The sequence below is a fragment of the Oncorhynchus gorbuscha genome, linkage group LG16 (genome assembly GCF_021184085.1).
Source record: "Oncorhynchus gorbuscha isolate QuinsamMale2020 ecotype Even-year linkage group LG16, OgorEven_v1.0, whole genome shotgun sequence".
NCBI lineage: Eukaryota > Metazoa > Chordata > Actinopteri > Salmoniformes > Salmonidae > Oncorhynchus > Oncorhynchus gorbuscha.
Window position 1 is genome coordinate 50,920,367 of NC_060188.1, and position 17,384 is coordinate 50,937,750.

A 17,384-nucleotide genomic window follows, 5' to 3' on the forward strand; every position below is an offset into this window, starting at 1 on the left:
GTCTTCTTGGGTATGATGCTACAAGCTTGGCACACCTGTATTTGGAGAGTTTTTCCCCATTATTTTCTCAAGCTCTATCAGGTTGGATGTGGATCGTCGCTGAACAGGTCTGGCTAGGCCACTCAAGGACATTCAGAGAGTTGTCCCGAAGCCACTCCTGCATTGTCTTGGCTGTGTGCTTATTTTTGATGTTGGAAGGTGAACCTTCACCCCAGTCGGAGGTCCTGAGTGCTTTGGAGCAGGTTTTCATCAAGGAGCTCTCTGTACTTTGCTCTGTTAAATCTTTCCCTCAATCCTGACTAGTCCCCTATTCACTGCCTCTGAAAAACATCCCCACAGCATCATGCTGCCAACACGCTTCACTGTAGGGATGGTGCCAGGTTTCCTCCAGACGAGTACAATCTTGGTTTCATCAGACCAGAGAATCTTGTTCCTCATGGTCAGAGTGCTTTAGGTGCCTTTTGGCAAACTTCAAGTGGGCAGTCATGTGCCTTTTACTGAGGAGTGACAGCCATCTGGCCACTCTACTATAATAGCCTGATTGGTGGTAGTTGTCATATCGATCCCGATATCCGGATTGCAGCTATTATTACAAGTTATCAGAAGCCTCCTCAATAAGTTTGTTTTATTCACTGCTTTAGCACACTCCGCCAACCCTGATGTCGTAACCATGTCTGAAGCATGGCTTAGGAAGGTCACCAAAAATTCTGAAATTTGCATCCCCAACCACAACATTTTCAGACAAAATAGAACTACCAAAGGGGGCGGAGTTGCAAGCTACTGCAGAGATAGTCTGCAGAGTTTTGTTAGACTATCCAAGTCTGGGCCAAAACAATTCGAGCTTCTACTTTTAAAAATCAAACCTTTCCAGAAATAAGTCTCTCACCGTTGCCACTTGTTATAGACCCCCCTTCAGCCCTAGCTGTGCCCTGGACACCATATGTGAATTGATTGCCCCCCATCTATCTTCAGATTTCGTACTGTTAGGTGACCTAAACTGGGATATGCTTAACACCCCGGCCATCCTACAATCTAAACTAGATGCCCTCAATCTCACACAAATGATCAAGGAACCTACCAGGTAAAACCCTAAATCTGTAACCATGGGCCATAGATAATCATAACCAAATTGCCCTCTAAAAACACTTCTGCAGTCTTTAACCAAGATCTCAGCGATCACTGCCTCATTGCCTGCGTCCGTAAACCACCCCTCATCACTGTCAAACGCTCCCTAAAACACTTCAGCGAGCAGGCCTTTCTAATCGACCTGGCCCGGGTATCCTGGAAGGATATTGACCTCATCCGGTTAGTAGAGGATGCTCTTTCAAAGTGCTTTCCTCACCATTTTAAATAAGCATGCCCCATTCAGAAAATGTAGAACTAAGAACAGATAGAGCCCTTGGTTCACCCCAGACTTCCCTGCCCTTGACCAGTACAAAAACATCCTGTGGCGTTCTGCATTAGCATCGAATAGCCCCCGCAATATGCAACTTTTTAGGAAAGTCAGGAACCAATATACAGAGTCACTTAGCTTTCCTAAGGCAAATTTTTTTCAAACAAATTTTCATCCTGTAGCACCAATTCCTAAAAATTTCAGTACACTGTAAAGTCCATGGAGAATAAGAGCACCTCCTCCCAGTTGCCCACTGCACTGAGGCTAGGAAACAGTCACCACCGATAAATCTACGATAATACCAATAAGCATTTTTCTACGGCTGGTCATGCTTTCCACCTGGCTACCACTACCCCGGCCATCAGCAAAATCTGGATCCCTACAAATCAGCTGGGCTAGAGAATCTGGACCCTATCTTTCCAAAAATTATCCAACGAAATTGTTGCAACCCCTATTACTAGCCTGTTCAACCTCTTTCATATCTCCCGAGATCTCTAAAGATTGAAAAGCTTCCGGTCACCCCCCTCTTCAAAATGGGGAAGACACACTAGACCCAAACTGCTAGAGCGCTATAACCATCCTGCCTTGCCTTCCTAAAATCTTTGAACGCAAAGTTTACAGATTACCGACCATTTCGAATCTCACCGTACCTTCTCCACTATGCAATCTGGTTTCAGATCTGGTAATGGGTGCACTTCAGCCACGCTCAAGGTCCTAAACGATATCATAACCGCCATCGATAAAATAATAATAATATAATAATATATGCCATTTAGCAGACGCTTTTATCCAAAGCGACTTACAGTCATGTGTGCATACATTCTCAGACAGTACTGTGCAGCTGTCTTCATCGACCTGGCTAAGGCTTTCAACTCTGTCAATCACCACATTCTTATTGGAAGACTCAATAACCTTGGTTTCTCAAATGACTGCCTCGCCTGGTTCACCAACTACTTCTCAGATAGAGTTCAGTGTGTCAAATCGGAGGGCTTGTTGTCAGGACCTCTGGCAGTCTATGGGGGTGCCACAGGGTTCAATTCTCAGGCCGACTCTATTCTCTGTATGCATGTACAGTGGGGAGAACAAGTACACTGCTCAAAAAAAATAAAGGGAACACTTAAACACAATGTAACTCCAAGTCAATCACACTTCTGTGAAATCAAACTGTCCACTTAGGAAGCAACACTGATTGACAATACATTTCACATGCTGTTCCACAAATGGAATAGACAACAGGTGGAAATTATAGGCAATTAGCTAGATACCCCCAATAAAGGAGTGGTTCTGCAGGTGGTGACCACAGACCACTTCTCAGTTCCTATGCTTCCTGGCTGATGTTTTGGTCACTTTTGAATGCTGGTGGTGCTTTCACTCTAGTGGTAGCATGAGACGGAGTCTACAACCCACACAAGTGGCTCAGGTATTGCAGCTCATCCAGGATGGTACATCAATGCGAGCTGTGGCAAGAAGAAGGTTTGCTGTGTCTGTCAGCGTAGTGTCCAGAGCATGGAGGCGCTACCAGGAGACAGGCCAGTACATCAGGAGACGTGGAGGAGGCCGTAGGAGGGCAACAACCCAGCAGCAGGACCGCTACCTCCGCCTTTGTGCAAGGAGGAGCACAGCCAGAGCCCTGCAAAATGACCACCAGCAGGCCACAAATGTGAATGAGTCTGCTCAAACGGTCAGAAACAGACTCCATGACGGTGGTATGAGGTCCCGACGTCCACAGGTGGGGGTTGTGCTTACAGCCCAACTCCGTGCAGGACGTTTGGCGTTTGCCAGAGAACACCAAGATTGGCAAATTCGCCACTGTCGCCCTGTGCTCTTCACAGATGAAAGCAGGTTCACACTGAGCACGTGACAGACGTGACAGTCTGGAGACGCAGTGGAGAACGTTCTCCTGCCAGCAACATCCTCCAGCATGACCGGTTTGGCGGTGGGTCAGTAATGGTGTGGGGTGGCATTTCTTTGGGGGGCCGCACAGCCCTCCATATGCTCGCCAGAGGTAGCCTGACTGCCATTAGGTACCGAGATGAGATCCTCAGACCCCTTGTGAGACCATATGCTGGTGCGGTTGGCCCTGGGTTCCTCCTAATGCAAGACAATGCTAGACCTCATCTGGCTGGAGTGTGTCAGCAGTTCCTGCAAGAGGAAGGCATTGATGCTATGGACTGGCCCGCCCGTTCTCCAGACCCGAATCCAATTGAGCAAATCTCGGTATCATCATGTCTCGCTCCAATCCACCAATCCACCATTTCACCACAGACTGTCCAGGAGTTGGCGGATGCTTTAGTCCAGGTCTGGGAGGAGATCCCTCAGGAGACCATCCGTCACCTTATCAGGAGCATGCCCAGGCTTTGTAGGGAGGTCATAAAGGCACGTGGAGGCCACACACACTACGGAGCCTAATTTTGACTTGTTTTAAGGACATTACATCAAAGTTGTATCAGCCTGAAGTGTAGTTTTCCACTTTAGTTTTGAGTGTGACTCCAAATCCAGACCTCCATGGGTTGATTTCTATTGATCATTTGTGTGATTTTGTTGTCAGCACATTCAACTATGTAAAGAAAAAAGTATTGAATAAGAATATTTCATTCATTCAGATCTAGGATGTTTTATTTTAGTGTTCCCTTTATTTTTTTGAGCAGTGTATTTGATAACCTGCAAAATCGGCAGTGTTTCCTACTTACAAAGCATGTAGAGGTCTGTAATTGTTATCATAGGTACACTTCAACTGTGAGAGACGGAATCTAAAACAAAAATCCAGAAAAATCACATTGTATAATTTAAGTAATTAATTAAATAGGTGAAATAAAATATAAAACAAAAGTTGAGTATCTGGAGCATCAGAATGTGTGGGTTCGATTACAGGCTCAAAATGGCCTGAAATAAAGTACTTTCTTCTGAAACTCAGTCTATTCTTGTTCTGAGAAATGAAGGCTATTCCATGCGAGAAATTGCCAAGAAACTGAAGATCTTGTACAATGCTGTGTACTACTCCCATTCACAGAAAAGCGCGAACTGACTCTAACCAGAATAGAAAGTGTGGGAGGCCCCGGTGCACAACTGAGCAAGAGGACAAGTACAGTAGAGCGTCTAGTTTGAGAAACAGACGTCTCACAAGTCCTCAACTGGCAGCTTCATTAAATAGTACCCACAAAACACAAGTCTCAACGTCAACAGTGAAGAGGCGACTCTGGAATGCTGGCCTTTTAGGCAGAGTTCCTCTGTCCAATGTCTGTTATTTTGCCCATCTTAATCTTTTATTGGCCAGTCTGAGATGTGGCTTTTCATTGCAACTGCCTAGATGGCCAGCATCCCGGTGTCGCCTCTTCACCTTGAGTTGATCAGGTTGTTGATTGTGGCCTGGGGAATGCTGTCCCATCCTTCAATGGCTGTGCGAAGTTACTGGATATGGGTAGGAACTGGAACACGCTGTCGTACATGGTGATCCAGAGCATCCCAAACATGCTCAATGGGTGACATGTCTGGTGAGCATGCAAGCTATGGAACTGGGACATTTTAAGCTTCCAGGAACTGTACACAGATCCTTGTCACATGGGGCTGTGCATTATCATGCTGAAACATATGATGGCGTCAGATGAATGGCATGACAATGGGCTTCAGGATCTTGTCACGGTATCGCTGTGCATTCAAATGGCAATCGATATGCAATTGTGTGCGTTGTCCGTAGCTTATGACTGCCCGTACCATCAGAACCTGCTCGCTCCCCACACAACGCCATACACGCTGTCTGCCATTTACCTGGCACAGTTGAAATGGGGATTAATCCGTGAAGAGCACACTTCTCCAGCGAGCCAGTAGCCATCAAAGGTGAGCATTTGCCCACTGAAGTCGGTTACAACGGTTTCTGACTATTTGTGCAGAAATTCTTTGGTTATGCACACCCACAGTTTCTCCAGCTGTCCAGACAGCAGACAGTAGAGAAATGAACATTCAATTATATGGCAACAGCTCTGGTGGACATTGTCAATTAAACATTCCCTCAAAACTTGAGACATCTGTGGCATTGCGTTGTGTGATAAAACAGCACATTTTAGAGTGGCCTTTTATTGTCACCAGCACAAGGTGTAATGATGCCATTTAATCAGCTTTTTGATATGCAACATCTGTCAGGTGGATGGATTATAATGGCGAAGGAGAAATGCTTACCAACAGGGATGTAAATAAATATGTGCAACATTGAGAAATAAGCTTTTTGTGCATATAGAACATTTCAGGGATCTTATTTCAGCTCATGAAACCAATACATGTTGAGTTTATATTTTTGTTCATTGTACAGTACCAGTCAACAGTTTGGACACACCTACTAATTCAAGGGTTTTTCTTTATTTTTACTAAAGGTTTTTCTTTATTTTTACTAAATTGTAGAATAATAGTGAAGTAGCCACCCTTTGCCTTGACAGCTTTGCACAATATTGGCACTCAACCAGCTTCATGAGGTAGTAATTTTGAATGCATTTCAATTAAGAGGTGTGCCTTGTTCAAAGTTAATTTATGGAATTTCTTTCCCTCTTAATACGTTTGATCCAATCAGTTGTGTTGTGACAAGGTAGGGGTGGTATACAGAACATGGTCTTTTACCAAATATTATGGCAAGAACAGCTCAAATAAGCAAAGAGAAATTACAGTCTATCATTACTTTAAGGCATAAAGGTCGGTCAATAAGGCACATTTGAAGCTTCTTGATGAAACTGACTCTAACGAGGAGCACCACAGGAAAGAAAGATCCAGAGTTACCTCTGCTGCAGAGGATAAATTCATTAGTTACCAGCCTCAGAAATTAAGACACATCTCAACATGAACTGTTCAGAGGAGACTGCGTGAAATCAGGCCTTCATGGTCGAATTGCTGCAAAGAAACCACTACTAAAGGACACCAATTAGAATAAGATACTTCCTTGGGCCAAGAAACATGCGCAATAGACATTGGAACGGTGTAAATCAGTCCTTTGGTCTGATGAGTCCAAATTTGAGATTTTGGGTTCCAACCACCGTGACTTTGTAAGATGCAGAGTAGGTGAACGGATAATCTCTGCATGTGTGGTTCCCACCATGAAGCATGGAGGAGCAGGTGTGATGTAGGAAAACCAGCCAACAAGTGCTCAGCATATGTGGGAACTCCTTCAAGACCGTTGAGAAAGCATTCCAGGTTAAACTGGTTGAGAGTGCCAAGAGTGTGCAAAGCTGTAATCAAGGAAAAGGGTGGCTACTTTGAAGAGTCTAAAATATATTTTGACTTGTTTAACACTTTTGGTTACTACATGATTCCATGTGTAATTTCATAGTTGACATCTTCACTATTATTCTACAATGTAGAAAAGTCATAAGTAAATGTGTCCAATCTTTTGACTTAGTTATGGTGTATAGGGAGGATGAAATTTTTGCAAATGTATTAAAAATAAAAACAAGAAATACCTTATTTACATAAATATTCAGAACCTTTGCTATGACACTCAAAATTGAGCTCAGGTGCATCCCATTTCCATTGAACATCCTTGAGATGTTTCTACAACTTGATTGGAGTCCACCTGTGGTAAATTAAATTGATTGGACATGATTTGGAAAAGCACACACCTGTCTATATAAGGTCCCACAGTCGACAGTGCATGTCAAAGCAAAAACCAAGCCATGATGTTGGTCCCCAAGAACACAGTGGAATCCATCATTCTTAAATGGAAGAAGTTTGGAACCACCAAGACTCTTCCTAGAGCTGGCCGCCTAGCCAAACTGAGCAATCGAGGGAAAATGGCCTTGGTCAGGGAGGTGACCAAGAACCCGATGGTCAATGACAGAGCTCCAGAGTTCCTCTGTGGAGATGGGAGAATTTTCCAGAAGGACAACCATCTCTGCAGCACTTCACCAATCAGGCCTTTATGATAGTGGCCAGATGGAAGCCACTCCTCAGTAAAAGGCACATGACAGTCCGCTTGGACTCTCAGAACATGAGAAACTGGTCTGGTCTCTGGTCTGATGAAACCTAAATTAAACTATTTGGCCTGAATGCCAAGCATCACGACTGGATGAAAACCTGGCACCATCCCTATGGTTTTATTTGATTTATTTCACCTTTATTTAACCAGGTAGGCAAGTTGAGAACAAGTTCTCATTTACAATTGCGACCTGGCCAAGATAAAGCAAAGCAGTTCGACACATACAACGACACATGGAGTAAAACAAACACAGTCAATAATACAGTATAAACAAGTTTATACACGATGTGAGCAAATGAGGTGAGATAAGGGAGGTAAAGGCAAAAAAAGGTCATGGTGGCAAAGTAAATACAATATAGCAAGTAAAACACTGGAATGGTAGATTTGCAGTGGAAGAATGTGCAAAGTAGAAACAAAAATAATGGGCTGCAGTAGGGAAAGAGGTAGTTGTTTGGGCTAAATTATAGGTGGGCAGGTGCAGTAATCTGTGAGCTGCTCTGACAGTTGGTGCTTAAAGCTAGTGAGGGAGATAAGGGTTCCCAGTTTCAGAGATTTTTGTAGTTCGTTCCAGTCATTGGCAGCAGAGAACTGGAAAGAGGCGGCCAAAGAAATAATTGGTTTTGGGGGTGACCAGAGAGATATACCTGCTGGAGAGCGTGCTACAGGTGGGTGATGCTATAGTGACCAGCGAGCTGAGATAAGGGGGGACTTTACCTAGCAGGGTCTTGTAGATGACATGGAGCCAGTGGGTTTGGCGACGAGTATGAACCGAGGGCCAGCCAACGAGCGACTGAGAGGTCGCAATGGGTGGGTAGAAACTATGCAGCTTTTTGACAAAACGTGATTTCTTACATTGAGTAGACTGTCATCCAATTTGTTGAGTAGGGTATTGAAGGCTATTTTGTAAATGACATCGTCAACTCAGGATTGGTAGGATGGTCAGTTTTCAAGGGTATGTTTGGCAGCATGAGTGAAGGATGCTTTGTTGCGAAAGGAAGCCAATTCTAGATTTAACTTTGGATTGGAGATGTTTGATGTGGGTCTGGAAGGAGAGTTTACAGTCTAACCAGACACTTCTAAGTATTTTAGTTGTCAATGTCCAGTCTAAGTCAGACAACAAGAGTTGATGTTGGAGCAAGGGTGGCATTCCAGAGGGATATTGAAGAGCTGCATTTACGTTTTCTCTGCATTTGGAGGCCACAGATTGAGAGTTGTATAGTGAATGTTAATAAGAGCATTTGGAGGCCACGGAGACATTGCTTATGGCATTGAAGCTTGCCTGGAGGGTTTCTAACACGGTGTCCAAAGAAGGGCCAAACATCTCTCTGGTGAAGTATGGTGGGGCAGTATCATGCTGTGGGGATGACCAGCAGGGACATGGTGTGATCAACAGAAAGATGAACGGAGGAACTCAAATCCTTGATGAAAACCTGATTTAGATTCCTCAGGGTCTCAAATGGGAAAAGGTTATCTTCCAACCAATCATGCCGATTATAATCACACGTATTATCCCTAAATGATCATGTAAGGAACTTTATTTAACTCTTTGCAAACTGGAAAACATTTGTTCAGTCAGGCTGCATTCATTTATTTACAAAGACAATCTGAAAACAAACCCCTAAATTTGATCAGCATGGGCCATTCGCAACCAGGGGTGGTAAAACCTTGGATCATTGTTACTCTACCATCTCAGATTGTGCCCTGCCCCGCCCCCTTCGGAAAAGCTGACGTAGTTAAACAGATAATCTTATCATTCCTGAAACATTATTTTGATCTAAGAAATTTGCTGATTGCCTACAGGCATTTTAAATTAAAACAATAATATCCCAATATAGTACTGAACATCAGATTTTGACCATTCTTCCTAGCAATGAGTAAAACATCCAGGAACTGGACTGGGACATTATCAAAAGCCAGATGGGAATACACACCCACCCCAACAGCCAGTACACAGTATCAGTTCTTGGTCTGACAAGTAGTATGGAGCTGCGGCTTGGAGTATTGCTTCTTCATCCTTTGTAATGTATTCACTGTGAAACTATTTTTTTCAGAGAAATTAGCTTTTTCAGGGCAAGGTGTCTGGCATTATTTACCAAAGAGTGTTATTCCCACCGTAAGGCTATCAAACTTTAAGCGTCAGTACACTTTTTTCCCACGTGGAATCTCAATTCAATGGCTCAGACACAAGAGGCATGTGGCAGGGTCTACAGTCAATCACGGACTACAAGATGAAATCCAGCCCAGTCACGGACCAGGATGTCTTGCTCCCAGGCAGACTAAATAACTTTTTTGCCGCTTTGAGGACAAACAGTGCCACTGACACGGCCTGCAATGTGACTTAAATGCAGTCTCTCAAACTTCATCATTCTGAGGTGATTAAGACATTTTGTCAACCTCATCGACAAAGGCTGCAGGCATAGATGCAGCATCCCAAGTTGAAGGCGATCGATCTGGCTGTTGGAAAAGGAAATAGAGCTGCTGACAGCGAGGACATTTCAAAAAATCCCTATCATCAACAGTTTCTGCTGTTCCTGCGTGCTTGAAGAGGGCCACCATTGTTCCTGTTCCCGGAAAGCTAAGGTTCTGAGCTATTCAACTCCGACCCGAAGCAGATCACTTCAGTGGTTTCATGAAGTGCTTTGAGGATAGTCAAGGACCAATGACTTTCTTGGTAGGCTGCTGTTTACTGCTATTTTTTTAAATGTTGTTCCAAGCCGTGTTTCGTTCAACCATTTTTGTTACAACACTATTTTTGTTACAAACTGCGTTTAAAGGCTGTGTAAAGACATTTGTTTTAACGTACCGGTAGGCACCTGCGGCTTATAGACATGTGTGGCTTATTTATGTACAAAATACCTTTTTTATTTTTTTTATTCAGTGGGTGCGGTTTATATTCAGGTGCATTTAATAGTCCAGAAATTAGGGTAACATGTTTTTCCCTACTAGATACCGTTGTTCCTGCGACTGCCACAACCTTTTATACATTTTGCTGCTCGTGTTTATTAAATGGATCATAACATTGATTTTCTACCCAAAGTTGCAAAGACGATAGCTTTTGCCCATGATAAAATACAATTGTGTGGTCATCCTCACAATTCAAGCCAGTCCTCCATGAAAGCAATTCAGTTTGTCCTTCTCTTAGGCTTAATCTCTGTCCAGGAAATGTCCCCTTTGTGAGTATCTTATTCCCTTCAAAACAGTAAGGAGGATTAGTTTACAGAGGAACACCCCCCTATCCACATGATGGAACAAGTATTGGACAGCAGTTCTAATGGTCTTCAATGGTAAAAGTCCCAAACACACACAATGTCACTAATCACACTACATAGATGTTTTCAAATGTTATGACTGCAAAGGTTTATAATTGTATTATATTGGAGTTGTCACAACATTTTAGTCACTAGCCCATTACATCAGTTTTAGGCTTGTAGGAAAAGTCTTCATATGAGAATTGCACCATAGGGACAGCCCTGAGGGTTGAAGCATTAGGTTGCTAAGAGGTGGTCACCATTAACTGCATTCACAGTGGACTGGCTTGACCACACAATTTATTTTCCTCTTGAGCCAAAGCTATTGGTTTTCTACCCAAAGTTGCAAAGGAAGTTGTGTGATCCATTTAATAAATGGAAGAAAAGACTGTGAAAAGCTTCTATCTCAAGGCCAAAAGACTGTTAAATAGCCACCACTAACATTATAGTAAATCATGCAAGTGACTAATTTCTCTGAATGGGAGAAAACCTCAACCAATGTTTCCCCTAATAAAAATGTTTTGGCAGCGGTGGCAAAGTTAGCAGGTGGAAGACAAAATGACAGAAACAAAATGTAGCTTTAAAAAAAAGTTAATTTCCTGCAATTCTACAAATGGTATCATGCATGGGGATAAGAGAACAATTGCAGTTTCAAAGCTAATTTCCTGCAATTATAAAAATGTTCCACTGCTAAATGCATATAGGGGAAACGTATTCCCTGTGTATCTGCATCACAAGTTACACATGGAATACATTAGATAGGATGAAGAAGCAATACTCCAAACTGCAGCTCCATACTACTTGTCAAACATGGTCAACTCATACTGCATACCTCTTGTTGGGGTGGGGTGTGGGGTCCGTGGGTGGCTTTTGACAACTTTAATTGGATTCCTTTACACAATGGAAAGAATACATTTGGCCTAACATTGGATGTTGGGTACTATATTGAATCTTATAAATCAAAGAAAGGGCCAATTTGGGCACAATCATTAAAGCTAACAAAATAATGCTGCAGGAATGCTAATCTTATCTGTATCTAACTACACAAATTGTTCTGGAATAGTATGTGATGGTGGGTGTCATGGATTGCTGAAATGACATGGAACAACTCAGGTGTTTATGACCAGTAGACCTAATCCAATTTCCTTGAGCTTTTATCTGATCTCCTTCCAAGACGATGACTATAAGGATTGCTTTTGCTTTATACTGCATATCTTACACGCTCATTGAGCAAAATAAAAACATGCAAGGTTGCATTTTTAAAGCCTGTGCTGGCATTATTAAAGCATATGCCCAAATTACTTGAATAACAAATCAGAAACACATTACATAATCAAAATCAATGCATGTGCACATTAGAAAGTTTGATGCCATGGCATTTGCTATAATGAGACCAGAAAGGTGACCTCAAATCACCTCATCAACCTATAGTCAAAGGAAAGAGGGGTGAGAAAATGCAAATATGAAGCAGCTTACCTCCATGTGGTCCTCCATGTTATCCTTGTCAGAGTATTTGGAGGGCGAGGACTTGTCTGACCCAGGCGACTTAGACTGGAGGTCCCAGCCTGCATGGGGTGAGGATGTGGTCTGAGGGGAGCTGGTGCTTCGACAGGTGTCCCCAGCCAGGGGAGAGGAGCAGCGGGCAGCTGCACTGAGGTTCCTTCCTGAAGCCACGTTCATATGCTCTCTCCTGGTTCTCTTCTTGGGTGGAGGGGATGAGGGACTCTTGGAGCTCTGGGAAAGGGACATGGAGCGGGCCAGTGGTGGAGGCCCACTGCGATGGGAGTGCTCTTCCTGGTCCTGGGTGGTGCTGCTGCTGAGGAGATGGACACAGCTCTTAGACCTGTGCCTGGTTTTGAGAGCCCTGGAGGAGCTCTGGTTCCTCTCCTTCACCTCCCTGGTCCCTAGTCGTCGTCCATGTCCGTCAACTTCAAGCAGGTGGCAGAGGTCTTTCTCCAGTTCCAGCTCCTGTCTGAGACGCTGGAGGAACTCAGCCTGCTCTCCATCTCTATCTGTAACCTGCAGCCTCACCAGCAGCTGCTCCAGCTTACGGCAGCTGGCACCGCTGCAAACACAACCAGGCTCTCTGTCTACGTTCTCCCCCCTGCTCTTCCACCCAGACTTAGTGATGGTTGTGTTGGCCTCCTCAACCAGCCGGCGCTGCAGTTCCCTGGCCTGCCTGGTGGCAGCTTCCCTCTCCAGCCCAGTGCCTACCGCCTTTAACTCCTGTCCTTTGTATCTCAGCAGGTGTCTCACCTCAGCAGCCTGCTCCCTCCTCAGCACCTCCTGTAGCCGCTGGAGTTCCAGGGCCTTCTGTCGCTCGTGCCTGGCCGTCAGCTCCCTCAGGGCCCGCTGCTGCTCCCTCTCAGCCTCCTCGCGGAGCCGACGCAGCTCCAGAGAGAACCTCTGGTGAGCCTGATGGTTACGGCACTTCTCTACCTCCAGGGTCGAACGCAGCTTTTCCAGGTCGCGACCGTGGTCCCCCCACCCGTGGCACGGCCTCTTCGACGACAGAACCATAGCATTACCCCCCCTGTCCTTCCCCATGGTCAGTGAAGCACTCACAGAAAAGTAGGCGCGCCGAGGGGAGACCCACTCAGTTCAGTTCAAGGGAGAGCGCATGCAGTTTAGTGGAGGCCCTCTCAGTTCAGGAAAGGGGAGGACACATGCAGTTGGACTGAGGGCCAGATGATTATGGGGGGGAGGAGTCATGCAGGAGGTTGAGATGTAGTGGGGTGATACTTATCAAACAAGCAGCATGAAGTTAACACAGCAGATCACTGTAAAGAAGTTGATGGGGGGGGGGGGTGGATGGCAGGAAATCAGATGGCAGGATCCAAATCAGTGTTTGATGGATGTCAAAGCACTGTGATTGCATGATTTATTTATCTTTCATGAGAATTGGTTGGTAGTTGATGTAGTGAGACTAGGGAACTCTTTGCTTGCATGTCCACAAAAGATGAGAAAACAGTCATCAAAAGTTAAATTCCATACACATGCATGACAAATGACTGGTAATTGATCCTACAAACTAGTTTGAAATGGGTCACTCAATTTGTGTAACCATCTTCCTACCTCGCTACCTGCCCACGTGCAGCAGACGTCATTCAAATCCACACACACAGTGAAGGATGACATGTTAGCAAAGGCATGCTAGCTAAGCTAGTTGATTATGCACACTAAAGCAAGAAAATGTCGGGGATGCAACAAGTGGCATCATACAATGCCACTTGAGAAAAGTTGATGCCGTATAGCTAGGCAAGGATAACATGTTTGTTTTTAGCCTAATAAAATGTTCATTAGGTAGCTCATTGACGTTACATGGACAGTTCTCTGGCCATGTTTGGAATTGACGTCATCGTGCCCCAAAACTAGAATTGGCATAGCCTCTGCTCCAGGAGCTGTGTGTACAGGTATCCTGGAGCGAAGAGGCTAGAATTGACAACAAACATGCGAAGAGTGAGATAACGTCTCGCTTGCATCCGCTACTGTACTAGTTTAGCCACTATCGACTGCCTAGGCTAATCTGTCTGCCACTAGCTAGCTAGTTAAATCAGCTGACTGCTAGTTAGCCCGGGAGCTAATTAAAAACCAGTAGCCACACGTGGATGACAGTCAAGGTACGAGACATAACACACAGCATTACAAACTCACCTCTCACCAGTTAGCTAACGGTAGCTACAGCAACACACAAAGTTAGATAGCTAACGTTATAACCCAGTCGGTTGCTACTAAAATAATAACTAATAACTTTACAATTTAAAGTTAGAACAAGCCCTCAACCGAAGCCCACGTAAGACAACAGTTCTTGATTTACTCGAACTACCGTAGTGGCCTCGGTCGAACCCCGCATCTCAATGGAGGACCAGTTGCTTCAGGAGAGGATCCTACTCCTTTCTAAGTGTCTCTGGAAGAGCACTTAAGCTTGCCCCGTCATCAAGTTGACAGTAAGTCGACCGACCACTAGTGGCTTGCACGTGCAAGTGCATATGGCCCGTTATTTATAAGGCTGATAAAAATTACAAATAAACTATTTCACATGTTGAAATGTGAGGAAGGGAGGCTGCGAGTTTTTAGCAGAGTCGTATTTGAAATTACAAATAACTGTTATCTATTATTAGATGCTAAATATAATTGGTTCAACACAGGCACCTCACCATTGTAACTATGGTCTATGACACACACAGAACTAACATTATTAACAAATAATAGTAACTTTATTTAACTAGGCAAGTCAGTTAATAAGAACAAATTCTTATTTTACAATGACAGCCTGCCCCGGGTAGAGATGACTGTGTGCTGTGCCCTGTAACTGTCCCTCCTCTGTGTCTCTTGTCTGTTGTGACAAAGAAACGTTTGTGTCCTATTTGTCTCTGCACATTCCTCTCACACTCAACCTTCAGCTACTATCTGCTGTTTTATTCCTTGCTGCCATCACAGGGATATGAATTCACTCAATCAGTAGTGTCAGGTGTCTCTACAGGTTGAGACATTGGGGAAAAGAGATCATTGTGAACTTCCCTTTCTTTCACTCTTTTCCCCTCTGGTTCTTTCTTCTAAATGTTTTCTCATGCTGGCCTGATGCCCTGATTTCCAAACTCTGAGAGGAGGAAGCTGTCCCTGCCCTCCAGCTCCACACCCGACCAAATCTCGGAAAGGGAGAAAAATAGTTTTGTGAAGCATTACATTGTTTTGTTGATCTATGTTGTTTTTTGCCTTGTTTTCTTTGTGACAACTGCACCCTTGAGATTTGATTTCTACCTTAAACGTCACTGAGAGGAACATGAGAAGGGTTGTGTTTCACATTTTAGGGGCGGGTCTCTAAGGTATAAGTACACACACCACAGTGAAAAAGACCTGGTGACCTCAACTAGCTACATGTTTAGGGGCATGTCTATAGTAGCTTTGTTAAACCAGATTGAACACTGTTTTTTAACCCGATTATATCAATAGTACAGTACCCCAGATGAAAGTGAAGAGGACCCTGGTGACCTCAGCTCCCTAATCACAATCTGACATGACCCCCTCTCATCATTAAAGAAGACAACTGTACCTGTCATAAATAGGTCTTTGTGCATGCTTTGAGTTATGGGAATAGAATAACACAGGTTTTGCACTATTACATTTTTCACATGAGAATATATCCAGACCAGCAGGAACATATAACATGATACCTGGGATTGCATAAATATGTGGAAAAAATACTTCCTGTGATATTGAATGGATTAGATCCCCTGAGGTATGCTACATATCTTTTCAATTCCATTGTGCCACGTCCACCAGGGGAGAATGTACTGTATCTTGTTCAGCCACTGGAGGGAGTTTGAGCTAACAAGGAACTGATGTGGAGAATGACTGTCTGCTATCTAGGCTACTCTGGTAATTACGCCAACAAACTCCATTAGCCTGGTGAAATTAACTCCAAGCCTTTCACACAAAATTTGATGATGAAAAAACATAAAATACAGAGTGAATATGATTGTGTGCACTTGTGATTCAGTACAATTTTATGTTTGAGGAAAGAGAGAGAAAAAGAGAGAAAGTGTGTGGTTTTGCACACTCCTCTTTGTTATCAGGGTGTCCTTGGGCTGCTCCCTCTCTCATTCCCATCTCTCCCTGTTCACGTGTGGCAGACAGCTGGCACCAAAGAGAGAATCGGAGAGAGAGAAAGAGTGACAGACAGAGAGAGGGTGAGAGACAGACAGAACGATAGAGAGACACACACACATACAAAAAGACAGAGGCCTGTGTACTGTATGTTACCGCATCCTGTTCATTGAGTGCAGCAGTCTAAAGCACTGCATTTCAGTGTGTCACTGCAGACCCTGGTTCAATTCCAGGCTGTATCATAACCGGCCGTGATTGGGAGTCCCATAGGGCTGCGCACAATTGACCCAGCGTTGTCCGGGTTAGGCATTGGCCGGGGTAGGCCGCCATTGTAAATAAGAATTTGTTCTTAACTGACTTGCCTGCTTAAATGTTAAATAAAAAATACATTTAGCAGATATTGCGGATGTAGCAAAATACTTGTATTCCTAGCTCCAACAGTGCAGTAATATCCAACAATACAGAAGGTTCTAAAAAGTTAAAGAATGGAATTAAGAAATAAAGATATATTAGGACAAGCAATGTCGGAGCCCAGAGTGTATATACATTGGGGAGAACAGACTCTTGGTAATGGCTGGATCGGAATGTGTGGAATGGTATCATTCACTCTGTTCCAGGCATTATTATGAGCCATCCTCCCCTCAGCAGCCTCCACTGATGTTAAGTGTTGGTCCCATGTTTCAAGACCTGAAATAAACTATTCCAGAATTTTTCCAAATGCAGAACAATATTATTTATCTCAAATTTTGTGCACAAATTTGTTTACATCCCTGTTAGAGAACATTTATCCTTTGCCAAGATGATCTGTCCACCTGACAGGTGTGGCATATCAAGAAGCTGAATAAACAGCATGATCATTACACAGGTGCACCTTGTGCTGGGGACAATAAAATGCCATTCTAAAATGTGCAGTTTTGTCACACAACACAATGCCACAGAGTTTTGAGGGAGCGGGCAATTGGCATGTTGACTGCAGGAATGTCCATCACAGCTGTTGCCATAAAATGTTCCTTTCTCTACCATAAGCCTCCTTTAGAGAATTTGGTAGTACGTCCAACCGGCCTCACAACCGCAACCATGTGTAACCACGCAAGCCCAGGACCTCCACATCTGGCTTCTTCACCTGTGGGATCATCTGAGACCAGAAATCTGGACAGCTGATGAAATTGAGGAGTATTTCTGT

At 44.0% G+C, this 17,384-nt stretch overlaps 1 protein-coding gene across 7 annotated transcripts in view; it reads right to left on the reverse strand.

The window, feature by feature from the left end:
• The window catches only part of LOC124000649 (peripheral-type benzodiazepine receptor-associated protein 1-like), a 169,288-nt gene extending 154,791 nt beyond the window's left edge, over positions 1-14,497 (reverse strand). For 6 of the 7 annotated variants that reach the window (XM_046307185.1, XM_046307184.1, XM_046307190.1 and 3 more), the window contains exon 1: positions 12,071-14,497. In XM_046307185.1, coding sequence (XP_046163141.1) covers positions 12,071-13,141 — 1,071 coding nt within the window. In that variant the 5' untranslated portion in view covers positions 13,142-14,497. The remainder of the gene's footprint in view (positions 1-12,070) is intronic. The other variant, XM_046307182.1, reaches the window with a different exon arrangement.
• Between the last annotated feature and the right edge of the window lie 2,887 nt (positions 14,498-17,384).